At 41.3% G+C, this 18,773-nt stretch overlaps 1 protein-coding gene across 3 annotated transcripts in view; it reads left to right on the top strand.

Annotated features, from left to right (window-relative positions):
- Positions 1-18,437, top strand: part of MAN2A1 (mannosidase alpha class 2A member 1) — a 172,199-nt gene extending 153,762 nt beyond the window's left edge. For 2 of the 3 annotated variants that reach the window (XM_045998993.1, XM_045998992.1), the window contains exons 20-22: positions 2,402-2,596; positions 13,683-13,793; positions 15,610-18,437. In XM_045998993.1, the coding sequence (XP_045854949.1) occupies positions 2,402-2,596; positions 13,683-13,793; positions 15,610-15,762 (459 nt within the window). In that variant the 3' untranslated portion in view covers positions 15,763-18,437. The remainder of the gene's footprint in view (positions 1-2,401; positions 2,597-13,682; positions 13,794-15,609) is intronic. The other variant, XM_045998994.1, reaches the window with a different exon arrangement.
- Positions 18,438-18,773: the final 336 nt, after the last annotated feature.

Raw genomic sequence — 18,773 nt, 5'->3', positions numbered from 1 at the left:
ACAAACACATAAAATTTCCCATAACAAACATGCATTATCAGCTTTGGGTTTATCATAAAGGTTTCAGTTAAAAGATTACCTTTCCAGGAGATTAGTCAAAAAAATGATAATTCACCAGCTAAATATCTTGTCAAGCCCCTCGTTGCTATAAAAATGTTAAGAAAGTGCATGAATCCTGGAACCTTCCATGAGATTTTGTCCCACCCTGCCTTGCCAGCTTCCAGTGATATTGTATGTTCTTGGTGCTTTTATAACTTTGAACTACAACTCTTCCAAAGACTTCTCTTCCTTATCCTGCTTATTAGGACAATAAATGGCACAGTTTTCTTATTCTCAAAGCACTTATATTCATGGCATTGTTTCCTTTGACAAGGCTTATCATTAACATGTTTCTGAGTCTGAATCACTTTCTTAATCCAAAACATGTTGAGGGGTGAGACTTAGACATTCAGTTCCAAAAAGAGCGGTTTCTTGTGCAAGGTTGTCTGGGGTGACGGTTCCCGGCACATGTCCCGGCAGTGCAGTGTCAGACCGACTGAGATTTTGAGATTTGCTTTGGGGGCTAAACTTTGGCTTCCTAGGGCTCACCCCTGGACATTCTGATTAAGTAGATTTGGGTTAGGGTTCAGGGATCCATGTTTAAATCTTCCCAAGCCATTCTTATGTGCGGTCAGTTTGGGGGCACTGAGAGCCAGGGAAACCCGTGCGGGTCAGGAGGAGTGGTACATATGCCCACTACTGTTTGAAAGGTATACAAAATCCATCAAGAAGTAGCCCACCTATTCACTGATGTGTCCAAGGATTCCTCCAAGGGCGGACAACAAAGCCAGAGAGCTTTTTCTGAATCTTACTTGAACTAGAATGGACTTAATGCCTTCTGATTCTGATACAGCAGGTGTCTTCTTTTCTGTTGGAATCTTTTATCTTTTATTACTGAAAACTGATTTTGTCAGCAATCCTGACCTAGATTATGAAGTCCTTTGATCTTGGAATACATTTAAAGTTTCCAGTTGAAACTGTTCCCTCAATATTCAACAACATGCATTAAAAATTTCAGTATTGTTGGTGAATATAATTATCTGTGCTTTATTTAATCTTTCTTTTAAAGAAAGAGTATGGGATGGGTACATATTTTTTTTACAGCTCTTTCAGACCTGATATATTTTGTCAGTATCTTAATATTACAGTGTCCCTCTACTGCCTTTAATTTTTTTTCTCTCTCTCCGTAGTCTGAATTGTAATGACATCTACAGTTCATTGCTGGCAAGATGCCTGTCACTCGTTGCTCAACACCCTCTGTTCAGTGCTAATCTGACATTCTGAATTTTAAGCCCCGAATCTCCTATAAATCCTATGTTTTCACCCAAATAAGTAGCCAAGCCTTTTATTTGAGCCCCATATTGCAAAAAGGATGCAAAATCAGAGGATATCAGTGAAATGGACAGTTTAAAAATAAAATACAAAATTAAATTTGTTCCACGTGTCACCGTTGATCAAAAAACCTTTCTACATAAATTATTTTCTTCTCAGTGTTTTTCTATGTGTGCTGTCTTATACCTTAGGCATTATTGGTTCAGGTTATACTTAGTCATTGATTTAATTAATTGAGTGTGTCATCTGCCATATGCCTATCCCCAGCCCTGGCAGGCTTATTTAATATCTGAACATGCTGAACCACTTGTCTGAAAGTATATACCATAGCAATGACTAAAGTACTTTTTAAATTCTAGTGAATAATTATGTACAAAGTAAATATGTACTAATTATTGCATAACATAATTTAAACAGTTCCTGTTCAGTGGCCATGATTTACCAAATTTAACAGATGATCTAGGTATACTCATTGTGCTACTTAAAAACCTTATTTATTTTGAGAGTCCCCCCCCCCAAAAAAAAATCCTATAATTGGGTAACATGTATAGAGCATAGCTTTGGATCGCCACAAGAATTATGGTCTACTTGAGTATAAGTGAAACCATGAGGATATGCTGGGTAAAACCCAAGGGAGAAGAGATCACATTTGATGGTGTGCAAGATGTGTGAATATCCCAACCCATCTATTTAAGAATTTTGTGGTAGGTTGAGAAAGAGTTTCCATAAAACATTATACCTTATCCTAAAATGTTTTTTTGGAAAACGTTGTCTGGATTTTTTGTACTAAAACAGTGGAAAAAAGATCTCTCTAAACATGAGCTAAGTGGACACTGTTCATTTTCTTATATTGCTTACAGATGAACTTGGTAATCTCTGTGTTGGCTAAGACCGTTATTTCCAAAATATAATAAAGTTAAACATAAACGGCTTATATTTCTTTTCTATTTAAACCCTGTTGGGCAATTCCATTAATATTGTGAAAACTGCAAATATGTAACACTTAAGCATTTCTGTTTTTTCTTGATAGGAAGAAGAAAAGAAGCCGGTCAGTTATCCTTCTCTCGTTAGCCACATAACTTCCTTTTTCCTGAATCATCCTGTCTTTACAATGGCAGAAAAGATCCCCGTGCCCACCCTTCAGCTGCTAGGTGAATTCTCTCCATTACTGTCGTCTTTGCCTTGTGACATTCATCTCGTTAATCTGAGGACAATACAGTCAAAGGTATATCCCAAAATGTATCTATAAAGAATTACTTTTTATAATATATTTGATATAAGGGGATGAGAAGCAGAAAGAAATACAGCTGACCCTTGAACAGGAGGAGCTGGAATGCACTGGTCGGCTTACTCAGGTTGTTTTCGATAAACACAGTACAGGACTGAAAATGTATTTTCTCTTCCTGATGATTTTCTGAATAGTTTCTTTTCTCTAGCTTACTTCATTAAAAGAATACAGTGTAACATATAACATATAAAACAGTGTAAAAAAGAATACAGTGTGGGGCGCCTGGGTGGCTCAGTGGGTTGGGACCTCTGTCTTCGGCTCGGGTCATGGTCCCGGGGTCCTGGGATCGAGCCCCGCATCGGGCTCTCTGCTTGGCGGGGAGCCTGCTTCCTCCTCTCTCTCTCTCTGTCTGCCTTCTCCCTGCTTGTGATCTCTATCTGTCAAATAAATAAATAAAAAATCTTAAAAAAAAATACAGTGTAACATATAACATATAAAATATGTGGTGATCAGCTGTCAATGTTATCAGTAAGGCTTCCAATCAAGAGGAGGCTATTAGTAGTTATGTTTTGGGAGAGTCAGAGTCCTGTGGATTTTTGACTCGGGGGGAGGGGGGTTGTCACCCCTAATCCCCTGCACTGTTCAAGGGTTAACCATACTGTGAGTTTTACTATGCTTCAAGGAGCCTTTAAGAGGACTTGACCTTTAGGAAAAATCATTCTACCTTTCATTTGGTTAGGGAATATTATCTATTTATAGATAAGAAAGCAAATTCTGGCCCCAGGGTCACATAATAGTAGGTGGGAGAACAGGCCTTAAGATCAGCTTTTCTGGCATTTTCCATTCATTTCTCCTTGTTAACCAGTGTTTCTTGAGGAGTTAGAGAATTAAGAAGCATAGCATTTAATTATTTCTCTATCAGAGGACTTGTACATTGATATCTTTCTCCTGAAAGTCACTGCAACTCAGACCTTTTCATTGAGAAACCAACTCTTTAAAGACATCTAAAGATGGACTAGAGGAAGAGAGAGAAAGGTTTCATTAGATTCGGAATTTTTATTCAGTTAAGACTGCTTTTGTTTACATGTATGCCAACTTTTAAAGTCAGAGATTACATTTGGAAAGAATAAAAATTAGACATTTGACATCGTTTTTAATCTTTCGTGATGCTGTTTTGATATTGTGAATTGACATATGCATCGCTGGAAATAGTAAATGCTTCAGGATTCTGTAGGGAATGTGATAAATGGCCTGAGTATGAAAAAAAGAGAATGTTCGTGTTTGAAGACCACGTAAGAAGAGAAAAATATTTCGTTTAAGCACAAAGAACTAAAGCAAACCAAAGTAAGGATAAATGCCTGTAAATTTGGACATACAGGGCTTTTAAAACTGTAGTGACCAAGAGAGAGAACTTAGGCCTGACTCTGTAGGAATATCCATACGGCCCATGATAATGAATACAGGTGAACACAGGAGGCCTGCATCTATCTGCATGTGTCAGAAGGCTTGTTCGATCATGTGAACCAACCTGCAGGATTTATTTCGTGCCTACTACGTTACAGTTACAGCAAAAGGCACTAGGGATACCATCGTGGGCAAACCCATGACAAACAATAACCCCTGCCTTTCTGAAGCATGGATCCTGATGGGGGGAGAAAAATAAAGAAGAAAAAAGAAGAGAGACATATAATGTGTTAGATGGTGGTAAGTGTCAGGGAGGGAAAGCCGGAGGGAAGGATGGCTCTGGAAGTTGACGCAAGTTTGCATAGTGTGGTTGGAAGAGGACCTTGCAGTAAGGGTGTTAATGGAGTAAAAATCCGAGGGAAGTTAGAGAGTAAGAGACCCATGCAGATTTTTGGAGGTAGAATGGTCCGGGAAGAGTTACAAGCAAGTAGAAAGGCCTAAACGTGGGTGCCGTGATGAGAAGAGAAGCTCTGTGGGAGCTGGCCTTTTCTTTGATTCCTTGCATCATTCTGTTGCCTAGAAGAGTGCTTGCACATAGAAAGGGCTCCGCCACAATTTGCGGATTGAGCAAGTCTTTATGAGTGCTCTTTCTAGGATTCTGCTAGTCTTTTGTGGGTCAGCTTTTGACTCATGGAAAGAACACACCAGCGATGGATAGCCTCCCTGAGTTTTCCTCTTATTAATTCATGAGCCAGAGGGAACAAGGGGGTAGAGTGGCAGTTACCAAAGACTCCGATCCTCAGTCTGCTGCCTCTGGGCATGGATGATAGAGGATGTTAGCAGCCTAAGGATCTGAGGGCTTCTGGGGCACACGGCGGCCACTGTTCCTTCACCTCGTTTCTAGATGTCTCTCCCATGATTATTTTCCAGAAGCAGATCCAGTTGTCTAGAGTCAACAAATGTAGGGTCTTACCCACCATAATCCAGGGCTGGCACCTGTTTCCTGTATGACCTCTTTTCTATGGTTACCTGCTCCTTTCATTCTCCCTGCATATTGCCTAGCTTTCCGTCACCCAAGTCTCATCGCTTCCCAGATTAAAAATCCTGTTGCTACTCAACTGGTTCACGCTCTCAAGAATTTAGGCTCGTGTGGTCTGGTCTTCACTCACTGTATCCACTTGGCGTCCCCTTGCTCCTCACGCCCACCCTTCGGGTGGTGGCCCACCTCCACTCGGTGATGGCTGGCCGAGTGCTAACTCAGCTACCTGTTATAAAATGGGGCTGCTCTCAGAGCCACCGCCTCAGGTCTGTGATGAGAAACACAGAAGCTAATGCTGTGAAGGCCCTTTGGAAACAGAAATGTTTTGTAAACATACGTTTGTGTCCTGATGGGGCTTGCGGTACTGGTCAACTCAGGGGCAAACCAGGGTTTTTTAGCAGAGGAAATAGAGAGCAATTTAACAATTGGGCCAGGAAGAATCAAGACTGAAATGTTAATGTTTAACCATAACTAGCATGTTGGCTCATGGTCCAAACTCAGTATTTGGGGCTGTTTCACATTATCCTATCAATCAGTGCCGGTTCCTGTGTTCGTCTTTGACTCTTAGCACATATTTCTAACAGTTGTTTAAAAAGCTCACCAGTATTCCAAGGGGATTGATTTGGCCATTCAGAATCACTTCTTTAAAGAATTGCTTTCTGTCCCTTAACCTCTGATAATAGGAAAATAATTATTGAAAGAAGCTGATGTAGGTATTGAATCAAAGAAGGCTTGGTGCTTAAAAAGATGTCAAGTGTAATTTCATGGTTACACTGAAAGAAGACAAAAATGACTTGGAAGAAATCCAGAAGCCAGGCCTCAGCATTTTGTATTGTGTTCCTATTTTTATGTGCTGGCATCTCCAAACGTACAATCGTGAGTTGTTCCTTTGGATGTTGCAAAGCATTTTTCCCATTGAAATAATGTGAACATGGCTCTCGGCTTCCAAGCAAGACCAGAGCTCTGCATTGGTCTGTGTGTAAGTAAGCATTTTCATAACTACCACCTCCCAGTATTTCCATGAAGAACATGTTTGAAAACCCCCCTGGACACGAGGGAGTCACATCTCTCTTCCTACCTCACTGATGGAGGAGGCCTCTGCTCGCCCAGCTCCTGGGCCACATCATCAGAAGCTTCCTCACGTTCTAAACCTCATGTGGGCAGCCTGATTCCTCAAGGAGAAAGTGGGTATGGGCTCGAGCAACAGTGAGAGGGGCGAGGGTCTGGATGTGTGCTGACTCATCACGGTGCTGCGGCATTTCCAACTACCCATCCTCAGAGTCAATGTGTCCGGGTCACACTGGGGAGATTTTGAAATAGAGACTTCTACAGGTTTCCCAGTTCTGATTCCAGAGGTCGGGGGGGGGGAGGGGGACTTAGGAATTAGTAATTTTTTTAAATTCTCATGATTCTAGAAATTACTATTATCTCCATTTACTAAACGGGGAAAGTAAGAGCTGGAAATTAAATGCCTGAGATAAAATTACGCAGCAGTGAATGGCAGAATTAGGGCTCACATGCAGGTTTTCTGAATCTGGGTGCTGGACAGGGCCTCAGAGGGTGGTGGTGGACTTCTTAGGAGTTACTAAATCTGTTCCTCCCAAATCCAGTTTTTCAGGAATTATTCTGTATTGGTAGATGAGTTTATGTTTTTATGTAAGCATATCTTGCTCTTACTTTGTATGTTTTTGAAGAAAAACTGATTGCGTGTCATACAGTTGCAGTCAGATGAAGTTGGAAGCAAACATCTCTTAAACCGTGTCTCACAGCATTGCCGAGTGCCCCCATGCAGTCCCGTCTAGCAATGTAACTGTCTGCCTTCTCCTTCCGTAGGCTCGCCCCCCCCTTCTCTTTACCACCTCCTGTTCTTGTACTGTCAAAAGCTTGAGATATTAAAAAGAGGATTCTCTAAAGGTTTGAAAACTGGGAACAGGAGCACGACTGAAGTGGTCGGGAACAGGAAAACCATGCCATCATCAGGAAGGGGTGTTAATTAAGGGAGAAGGGAGTCTTGGTAGAGAGGATGCTGGGAGAATCTCACGGGGGCACAGATCATCGATCAGGGTGCTGTAGGCTGGAGTGATAGGTTCAGCCTAGAATGCAGATATTCCAGGGACCAGAAGGAATTTGATTAAGCCATTTAATTAGGCTTCATGGAGCCATGCTGCCTTGATGTTTTGCACAATGTTATGTTGTTCGACCTTTTTCCTCTCCCCCAGATTATTTCCACTGCTTTTATGTTCAGATGTATTTTTTTTAATTCACTTATAGATCTGTATCTTTGTATCTGTATCTACCTCTATCTCTGTATATTACATTTAGCTCTATTCTCTGTGACATTTTATTCTGATTCTGCTTAACCATTTCTTGCAGATAGTTAACTCATCATTTCAATATCAGCACCACTTACTGAACAAGATTTTCTCTCTCCACTTGTTTATACCACCCCCTTTTCTTATAAGAGGCAGTTTAAGGTTTTTCTTCATTTTGCCTTTCTTATAAGAATTGATTGGTGCTTTATTAATCTCCCTGGCATCTGGAAAGGTGAAAATTGTGGAGAAAATTTCCTTTGTTGTATGTATCTAAGAACCGCCATTCACCTTACCTGGTCTTTCTGTCATCTTATCTTGTTGATCAAAACAGGATAACTGTTATTGGACATTTTAATGAATACCCTGGAAAATGAATTTCTACTGGTTATTTCCTGTCTCAGGACTTAAAACACTGTGCAATTTTCTCACCTTTCCAGTTGCCAGAATAACATGAAAAGATGGATGTCGGTAGGCGTTTTCAAGGAATCTGGGCAGGTTGGAGAAATTTTTCCACCAGGTGTTTAGCTCTGCCGTGATCTATTAGACCTTAGACATTCTTTGAGGAGGGTGGGGACACATTTCTCTTGGAGAATGTAGTCAAAGTTATGGCTTCTCTCTTCCGCAGAAAAAAAGCGTGCACCCATAACACTTACTAGTTTCCAGAAGTGTACTTCTCTGTGAAGCTCGCATTATTAATGAGCAAATCAGGTTTCTTCTGGTGTGAGACTGGACCGGCACAGCTCTCTATTCTAAGTTCTCACCCACTTTGGTAAAGGAACACTGGCGTGCTCCTTGGCTTATGAGACCCTGCCATGTGTGTGGATAATTTTCAGCATGGCCTTAAATCCTGCTTAAAATGGGGTGATTGGGGGGCGCCTGGGTGGCTCAGTGGATTAAGCCGCTGCCTTCGGCTCAGGTCATGATCTCAGGGTCCTGGGATCGAGCCCCGCATCGGGCTCTCTGCTCTGCGGGGAGCCTGCGTCCTCCTCTCTCTCTGCCTGCCTCTCTGCCTACTTATGATCTCTGTCTGTCAAATAAATAAATAAAATCTTTAAAAAAAAAAATGGGGTGATTGGATGGGTAGGCAGGCTGGCTGGATGGAAATGACTGTGTCCACGCCTTCCTTTCTGAATTGATGTACATTTTGATAAATCGTGGTTTTAGCGCTGCTGGAACTTTGGATTAAATACTCCCTTTTTCTAACCTCAGATCAGAGAGTGAGCTCCTTCCGGTTGTAGGCTTTTCTTCTATTACATTAGAAGTGATCTTTCTCCTTACCCTCCCGGCCATGAGCACCAGTCCTTAGCCAGGGTGAAGGCAGGAGTGTGAAGCTGTTACTGTCCTGCTGCCTCTGTTTGAGCCCATCACCTGCACTTACCACCTGGTTCGCTTAGCACACGGCCCCTCATTCTCCCACTTGCCTCATTCACAACGTGGCAGTGATAATAGGACCCACCTCAGAGATGTGCTAGGGATTAAATGACTCACTTAGAAGAGTGTCTGGCAGGTAGTAAGCACGGGGTGCTTGACAAATGAAGTTCTCAATGGTCACGAGCAGTGGTGATTGTTACTAAAAATGAAGTAAAAATGTAGGCACTTTTTTTTTTAAATTGAAGGTTGAAGTTTATTCCCAAAGTAAATCTTGATGTCACCTTGACTTGTATTCTTTATATATGTTTTTTTTTGGGGGGGGGGGGTTAAGATTCTATTTATTTATTTATTTGACAGAGAGGAAGAGATCACAAGTAGGCAGAGACGCAGGCATAGAGAGAGGGGGGGAAGCAGGCTCCTTGCTGAGCAGAGAGCCCGATGCGGGGCTCGATCCCAGGACCCTGAGATCATACCCTGAGCCGAAGGCAGAGGCTTTAACCCACTGAGCCACCCAGGCGCCCATCCTTGTATACGTTTTTGAGAACTCTGAGCAGTTATTAATAAAGTACCTAAAATTGTCTGTGTGCTGGGCATTATGCTGAGGGTTTTCTTTGTAAAGAGAGCCTTATTTAGCTCTCCCAGCAGTCCTGTGAAGGTGGGCAATATTGTGCCCCCCTATTTCAGAAGAGGACGCTCGCCGACCAAGAGATGGTAGGTAGACTTCCCAGGTCATGCAGCCAGTAAATGATGTGCCGAGGGGCGCACCCCAGCACGGCTGACTCCAGACCCCCTCCCAGAACCTCATACTCCTCTTCTCTGGGAACAAAGGGAAGCGAAAGTGCCGAAAATGTTAGGGAATACTCTGCCTGTTTTTCTCTTGGCCACTCAGTCACGACAGGACACCCTTAGAAGGATGCATCCATCATCTGTGGGGAGAATCATGAAGGACTAATGTAGGGTAGATCGGTGACCATTGCTAGTTGACGATGGGAGGGCATGCTTTGTGATTGGGACGTTCACGTGCACTTAAACGTAATAATGCGAACTTGCATACCACCTCCCCTGTTTCAGAGACTGTTGTGAGAGGAATTGAGTTCTTCCGTGAGAAGTACTCCGTACAGGGTCCCGCACACGGCGAGCGCTCAGAAAGCGTTAGCTGCGGTTACTGTTATCGTCACTGTGGTTGGCACTTGATCCTCCAAGGGGCACTTAGGGAGTCTCACAGAGTTTTCTGAGTTCTGAGAAGTTAAATGACGTATTCGCAGACACAGGACTGGTTCATGGTAGAACCAAACCAAACCTTGCCTCCGATCCAGCTTTTTCTAACCTCGATGGCTTCATTCTGCGAGCTGCACTGCCTTCCCTCCACTCCTCCCATTAGCCAGAGAAACCTCACCAGCCCCACTTAGCCTCAGAGCTTCTGGTTGCTTTATCCAGTGTAAGTTAGCTCCACAGCGGGTTCTCTGAGTGCCTTCAGAACACCCAAGTCTCCCTCAGGGGATTCAGCCTTAGCTGTGATCTGAGCTGTTTCACAGACACACTCGATTAGAAGCTCACCTTGCACAGTGCTTGGCCCAATTTCAAACTTGATAAATTTTCTTCCCTACGCCCTCCCCCACCCTTTTTTTTTCCTGAGGTCCGGATAGTACTGATACACTAGTGAGTGTGAAAACAAGTCTTTCAGAGTCTGTTTATTCTCCTCAAGTGAACAGCATCTTTTTGGTGAAGGTATCTGTTTTCTTGCATGCATATTCAAGTTAAATTCACAGTTTCCCTACTTTGAAAAACAGTTTTCTTGGAAATAAAATGACAAGACAGACTTTGAAACTGAAAAACTGCTGCTTTGCTTCAGGTATTTTTGCTTGAAAACTGATACTTTCATGAATATTTAATTTTTAAAAACTTGGACACGATGATTGCTATTTCAGTTCGTGTTCTGGTCCTTACGAAAGCGATGCAGTTTTGCTTTTGAGAGAAAGTGTAACTTTTTTTTCCGGCAGTGAAGATTACTCTTTATGACTTCAATTTCTACTTTTCGTATTGTTTAAATCTCTTGTAAAACTAATGGCAAAATTCCAAAGATGCTTCCTTCCTCTTCTTTTTTTTTTTTATTGTCCCCTCCAGTCTGCTAAGTCCGCTCACACGCTCATAATTTCAAGAGCACATGTGTTGCCGTGTTGCTCTAGTGAATTAAAATGGCCAGATGCTTCCCCCTCTCTCTGCCTGCCTCTCTGCCCACTTGTGATATCTCTCTCTCTCTCTCTCTCTCTCTCTCTGTGTTAAATAAATAAATAAATAATCTTTAAAAAAAGAAAAGGACGCCTGGGTGGCTCAGTGGATTAAGTCTCTGCCTTCAGCTCAGGTCATGATCCCAGGGTCCTGGGATCAAGCCCCATGTCAGGCTTTCTGCTCAGCGGGGAGCCTGCTTCCCCCCTCCCCTCTGCCTGCTTCTCTGCCTGCTTACGATCTCTTTCTCTCTCTCTCTCTCTCTGCCAAGTAAATAAATAAATAAATCTTTAAAAATGGCCAGAGTCTTTGGTTATAATGATAGGGGCTTTTAAAAGATCCTCACAGATAGACCACGTAAATAGTGAATCTGAATTGTGACTTTGTTATGATTTTGATGCATAATCGTTGACATATAGTTTGGAGGGTCTCTGATTCCTCAGCTACAAAGTTATGAAGTCATGAAAGAAAAATTGTGAATAAAAAGTTAAGTGAGAGTATTGATTAATTGGTAGCTCTTTCGAAAATAGTCCCCAGTACTTAACTGATAGATTCCATTGATAGAAATAATCATAGCTAAAATGTACCCAGGGCTTCCTCTGCTGTAGGCACTGGGCTGAGTCCCTTTTACACAATTAAATTTCATCTCCATTTTATGGTAAAGGAGAAACCAGGTTTTGCTAAAAGCATCTAGGAAATTGCAGAACTAGCATCTAGATCTCGAGCTGCCTGACTCCCAGCCAAGGTTCAGATCCATTTTCTACAGCTTCTGTACCAACACTTTCTGTCTCATAAGCTAAGCCACCATAAATAGTATTTTCAGCGTCTTACAAGACTCCACGTCTCCAGGAAGAAGGGAAATCTGCATTAACTCCATTTTGCAGACAGGCAAACTGATGCGTAGGTAATCAGTGACTATTCTAAGCCTAGACACTTAGCACATGACAGAATTATCCTTGTTTTTCTCCTGGAGACCTTATGTACAGGATACACGAAGGATTTTTTTTTTTTTTTTTTTTTTTTTTTTTTTTTACTGTGCTCTTTTCATGCTGTTTCGGGACTGTGTGAAACACATTGAAATTTTATTAGAAATCTTTATCATATGATTTAACCTTGCTATGTTTATCATGTTGGTCCTGTGATGACTCAGAATTCCTTAAATGACTTTTTTCCTCTCCCTTCAAACCAAAATCTTAGCACTACAAAATACCAGTGTGAAATGTCATAAAGCAGGTTATTCCAGCCAAGAATCTGAGGTGAGGACAGCTTTAAATTGTTCAGGCACATTAAAATCAAATCAGTGATGAGAGTGCTGGCAGCTCTTCACCAAAGATGTCTCTACGGCACATTTAAAAATCGTATATGCCCTAGTGAGGATGATTAAGCACTCGGACATATGTGTATCTGTGGCCACATAGAGGAGAAAAAGGGATCATTTTCATCACAGGTCAGTGCTGAGCACACTCAACTCTTTTGAATAGCTGTACCTTTCTTAATTCATCCAAGGATTCCTAATTTATTTTCCTTATTATCAGAAACATTGCCCCCCTTTAGGAAACATAAAATTTATTAAGAGAATTGTAATTTAAAATACTCAGAGCACTCACGGCATCCTTATTTAAATGGATGCAGGAAATTTTACTGCAAGAAAGTGTATATTGATCCCTGTAGCTGACTTGTCATGTTTAGTATTTTTCTCTTTGCCTGCACAAGAAGAATAGCTTCTGTAATGTGAATTTAAATGATACATCAAGCTAATAAATGTGGTTGGCCTAGCAAGTGATAAGCATAACTAATTCGGTTTAAATGTCTTTTATATAAAAATAATGAACCAATGCATTAAAGATTAAAAATGTTAATGCAATTAGCAAAAATTAGCATTCAATAAAGATGTGTGTTTCAGTTTTGAGATGGATGATGTATCATTCAATGTCCAGATAAGGACTAAATTCAGGTACACTTTATTCAGCTGATGTATATGTTAAAAACTAAATAAATAAAAATTCAATGTCTTTTTGCCCCTTTGCAGCAACATGGATGGAACTAGAGGGTATTATGCCGAGTGAAATAAATCAATCAGAGAAAGAGAATTAGCATATGATCTCTCTCATACGTGGAATTTAAGAAACAAAACAGGATCATAGGGGAAGGGAGGGAAAAGTAAAACAAGACAAAACCAGAGAGGGAGAGAAACTGTAAGAATCATAGGAAACAAACTGAGGGTTGCTGGAGGGATGGGGTAACTGGGAAATTAGACATTAAGGAGAGCACATGATGTAATGAGCACTGAGCATTATATAAGACTGATGAATCACCGAGCTCTACCTAGACATGAAACCAATAATTTATTATATGTTAAGTAATTGAATTTAAATTTAATAAATAAATAAGTGCTTTATTTGAAGAAACTTTGATAAAACAGCATGTGACATGTAGAAAAAAGGACACCCAGGTCCTCAGGGACTGTACCTGGAACCGGGGCATGAGGTGACTTAACAGGGAGCCTTAAAACTTAGTGTCACCTGCCTCCTTGGGGGGGAAGTAGAGGGAATGTAGCAGATGTGACAGTGAATGTGAGACCTGAGGGGAATGAACGTTCCTGGCTTCACTGCTAAATAAAGTGAGCATTTGTGGTTTGAGGACACTGACTTCAAGACAGTGGAGTATACAGTGGTGTCACTATTTGCCTTAATGTCGCTGTGGCGTGTTGGCGCTCTCTGCCCATCTGCAGGTGGACGGCAAGCATTCCGATGAAGCAGCCTTGATCCTCCACAGGAAAGGGTTTGACTGCCGCTTCTCTAGCAGAGACACGGGGCTGCTTTGTTCCACGACCCAGGGAAAGGTGAGCTAAAAAGAGATTTTTGCTTGTTGACTTCATGTACTTTGAAATCCTTGTTTTCTGCTAATAATTCTGACAGTGAGAAGGTAATGATTCATTGCCTCTTCACGGACTCATTCCCCTTAGCTGATAGAATTAGCTCAAATCTCTCCATCTTAAGAAAGCAACTTTCAGGTTCCTGGGTGGCCCAGTCATTAAGCTTCTGCCTTTGGCTCGGGTCATGATCCTGGAGTCCTGGGATCGAGCCCCCCATTGGGCTCCCTGCTCAGCGGGGAGCCTGCTTCTCCCTCTCCCACTCCCCCTGCTTGTGTTCCCTCTCTTACTGTCTCTCTCTCTCTCTGTGTCAAATAAATAAACAAAAATCTCAAAAAAAAAAAAAAAATGAAAGAAAGAAAGCAACTTTCTCCACCTTCAATCTCTCTTCCTTGTCAGTATCCAAAATCCATATCTGGAACAAGGGCACCTGTGAGGACAACATTCTCCTCCATTCTTAGGCTTTCCATTGCCAACAGACAAAGCATCTTCTTCCCGCCCACTCTCTCCATACTTCCTCCTGTCTCACACATGCTCATGTAGGATCCAGTTCTGCAAAGTCTCAAAGGGGCTAAAGCAGGATCTATAATAACTAAAGTGGGGTGGCAGTAGGGAAATGACAGGAAGCAGTGACACTGTGGCCATTCAGGAAGTTTTACCACAGCCCCGAAGCAGCCTCGGTGAGCCCCAGTCAGTTGTTTCCGCAGGGGACACGAGGGTCTGGTTCTCCTGGTCAAGCCAGATTTGCATGGGAGTCCATGGGGTCCTCAGGCTGACCTGCTGGCTGCCTCATTTTTATGTCTCCTTTGAGCTGGTCTTGCTGGTAGTTCCCACAGGCCTCTCCCTGGGAGGAAAAGAACCTCCAGCCTTGTGCCTCTGGTTCTGAGCGGGTTGTGCTCAGAGAAGACAGTTGAATGGCACACAGGCAGGTCTCTGCCCCATGGGGCAGCTCTTCTCCAAAACCTCACAGATACCCTATAGATCAGACTCAAGTCTGATCAAGTCAAGATCAAGACTCACTTCCAACCCTACAAATTAGAATGTGCATTGGATGTGAAAAGGATAGAAAAGAAAATACGGTAGGGGGTCGAAATCCACTTAGGTAGATGAGCTGCTCCATTTCTTGTATCATGCCCTATGTGGAGTTGGTGCTAAGAAAGCACCGATGGTTTTTTTTTCTTTTTTTCGTTTTACCGTATTACTGATGATGTGCTTGGTTTGTAAGCATTTGTATGTAGATGTTAAGGCCTCAAGTCTTAAGGGGATTATAGGGTCCAGAGAGACATGGGGTGAGGGTAGTACTTTCCCAGCCCTCCAGCCTTCAAAATGGGAGTCCCTGATATGAGGAGCCTTCCTTGTAGCAGGCCTGTGTCCTTTCTCTCAGCTCTTTGGGCACAAGAAGAACCGTGACTGTTGGGTGTTAAGTGTTGAGTATAAGAGGATATGGATGTTTTTAAAGCTTGCTGGCGCATAGATGTTTTTTCTTTTATTGAAAAAGTGGTCCCTGCACAATGATAAGTTATTGAGAAATTCGGAAGAAGAACGTAGAGCGAGTCGTCCTCTCCTGGCTACCCCCCTTCTCCTAGGTGTCCCTCCAAGGACGGTCTGTGTGTCCAAGCATGCTGAGCTGTATCTAATCTCCTTCCACTTCCCCTTTTGTCCTTAAAAGGAAACCAAATACGCTTTTTCATTCTACTATTTTCTACTGACTAAATATATAGGTGTGCCAGTAATCTTTCCTCAAAGTTGACCTAACTGTGCAACTTTTTTGTCGTTTATTTCCCAGATTTTGGTACAGAAGATTTTTAGCATGTTTACTGCCACAAGTCTCATACCTTCATCATTATCCTTGATGCATTCACCTCCAGACGCCCGAAATATAAGTGAGATCAACTTGAGTCCCATGGAAATCAGCACATTCCGAATCCAGTTGAGATGAACCTGGCTTTCAGATTTGGATTGGGAAGCATCGTCTTTTATACACTTCTAGGTTTGACGTGCAATAAGGAAGCACATTATTTTAGCTTCTGGCTACTGTGAGGACATGAATTCTGTGATTGTTACTATTTTTTTTTTTTTAACCAGTATAGAAAGAAAAAAAAAAAAAAAGCCATGCGATAGCCAATTTTTTTTTTTTTTAAGTTCCATCCATGAACCACCACCATCAGTATGAATCGATGCAACAATGAAGGAAGAAATGTCTAAAACAACCTCTCCACAGATTGTATCTCAGGTTAAATGCTAACTAACTATATCTGTGTCAGGGGTTGTGAAGAGATTGTTTATAAGTAGTCATGTTGCTGATCCTTCATTAGTTTTACAGAAATACCCGTTTTTACCAAAATGGAATAAAAGGCTGAGGGGTAAAAGCTAACGGCCAAAATGGTTGCAGTCGTTCATACTCATTGGAAAAATTTTGTGTATTGAAATATGTGGAAAAGTGCAATCCATCAACCCTTACGATACCTATACATCGCTGATCTCCACACCCTTTTCTAATGTACCACTTGACCCCTCCCTTCTCACCCTTTGTAAGTATTTCCAGAAATAGCAGATTTCGAATCATTCAGTAGTAGAAAAAGAGGCATATTTTCATTACTTGACAACGTGGGATAGGTGCAATTTATTCCATTGTCACTAAAATAGAAGAAGCAATTCCATAGGTACCATAACCTGTTTTAGGTACCACAAGGTGTCTTTTTACACAGCTCATTTGAATACAGATGTTCGGAGAGGGGTTTTGTATTTTAAAAATAACCATATCAAGATAAATGTGCCTTATTTTTTTATAAGTCTTGTTAAATCTTTTGGTGTCCCATGTGACTGAGGAAGGGGGGAGAGGGCGGGGGTGGGGAAGAGGTGGGTACTTTCGATGACACATGACGTGTTATCATTTTGCCTGACAATGCTGGCCACGTTCTGATCTGTTTCATTAAATTTGTGGTGATGTTACTCTAAACATTTTGACTATTTGAATGTACGGAGATGTCAGAAAACAAAACAAAGAAGAAAAAATAATGTTAATTAAAATACGCTGCTGCCAAGAAGACTGCAGCTTGAAGCAAGGATTTTGTAACATGCAGAATCCATACACTGGTTCCATTTCGCAGGAGGTAACTCAAGGGAAGAATGCTTTAAAAGGGACCCTGTTTTGAAACCCACTTATATGTAGCTCATAATTATATGTAGCTCGTGATTTATTTTATTGAAGAACACGTGTGTTGGGTGAATTCCAAACTTTCGTACATGCTAACCTCAAAGGGAAGTCCCAAGCCTATGTGCCATTACAATATGTATGATAAAATTTGTTTGGGATCATGATTAACGTGCCATTGAAGTTGAAGCAACATTAGAAACATCTAGAACGTTCAGTTTTAGGATAGAAAGGATTCACTGAGTATGTACACTTTTGAAAATTCTCTGTGTTACCTAATGAATTTAGTATTCTCTGACTTTACACTTCCCTCTTACCTCCTGCCAGACCAACATCTTTACAGAGAAGTTGAAACCGAATTTCTGTTTCACCATGTAGTCAGATGATCACCTGTTTTGTTTTGTTTTGTTTTTTAATCAAGATGCAGCTCCTAAGATTATTGCTAAGTTATGTTAAGTTCATAAACTTTTTTCGCCTTTAATAATTAAGGAAACAATAGTAGTGTTGATGAAGATATTATAAGGGAGTAATTTCATGCAATAAACATGTACTGTAAGTTTCCTTCCTCATTTTGGGAGATAAACAACTAAAAGGAAAAGAAAAACCACACTTCCTTTTTGTGGACATCTATAGATGTTAAGATTGCCAGAAGCAAATCCCAGGAATAAGATCAGTATTTTCTTTGCATCTTAAATGTAAAACCTTCCTTTGGGAGTTCACTGTGTTCTGTGGTTAAGTGGGTGTGCTTCATCTTTCTGGAAATTCTGATCAGTTGAAATAAAAAATCTTGATGCAATAACAGTGGTTCTGCCACTTCTGGTTGTTGGAGATAGATCTGTCCCATGTCAGTCGGGGTCTTAGTGTGTGTTGCCACCAGCTGCTCACAGGTGAAGCAGAAATTCTCTTGAAACCAGCAAGTTTCTGCTTTTTATTTTTAGAATAAATCATCAGGGAAATGAAAAGAGGATGCTTTTGCTTGGGGTTGTGGTCAAGAACTGATTAAATAATTTAGTGTCTCTGGCACACTGTAAAAACCATACACTTCAGTTGTGATCTCGGTGGCATATTTGTTTGCTTAGGTTTTATTATGTTTGTTATCGCAGATGTTCAGCTAAGCAACTAGTTCGTTCCTTTCTGTGATCTTTGTTTTTCTTTTTGAAAATTTGAGCTTATACCTGCAGTGTTTGAGAACTAGGCATCCTTGTTTTCTTCAAATACTGATTAAAATAAAATGCTACAAAATGTGTTGTGAAACATTGTAATTACCTTCCCATGTCTTTGTTGTACTTGTGCCGAAATGTTTTCACATTCCTTTGTCTAGAAGAAAATCTTTGCTTTCGTTTTGATTATGTTGCTTATCTTGGAATCAAATAGGTTTTGATATTTTTCTCTTGGAAGATTTTATATCTTTTTGGGAATATGTAATATAAGATCTCTAATAAAAGATGAATCTTACCATGTACCTAGTCCTCTAGAGTGCTGCTTAAGACTTATTTGGTCAACAGCGTATACATATACATTTTGAGGGGTAGGGTAGAATAGTGAGGGGCTGTTTTCTGTTCTTTCAGGGATGAACAATTCCACCTTCTGCCCATTGCTAGTTGGGAAATGTGGTTTTAGAGAGCAAGTGGCAGACAGGGGTGGTGGTGAGTTTCTTGTCGGGGATTGGGGCCATCTTTGAGTTTGGAGTCTAGGAAACTTCCCGACAACATGGTACCTGTGGGGCCTTCTGAGAAGATTCTGGTCAGATTCCATATACTGCAGGACAGAAATGAGGCTAAGAAGGTCCTTGGGAG

Source organism: Meles meles, chromosome 3, assembly GCF_922984935.1.
Source record: "Meles meles chromosome 3, mMelMel3.1 paternal haplotype, whole genome shotgun sequence".
In the NCBI taxonomy this organism is placed as follows: domain Eukaryota; kingdom Metazoa; phylum Chordata; class Mammalia; order Carnivora; family Mustelidae; genus Meles; species Meles meles.
Note: the sequence above shows the minus strand (reverse complement) of the source record. Positions and strands in the feature narration are given on the sequence as shown.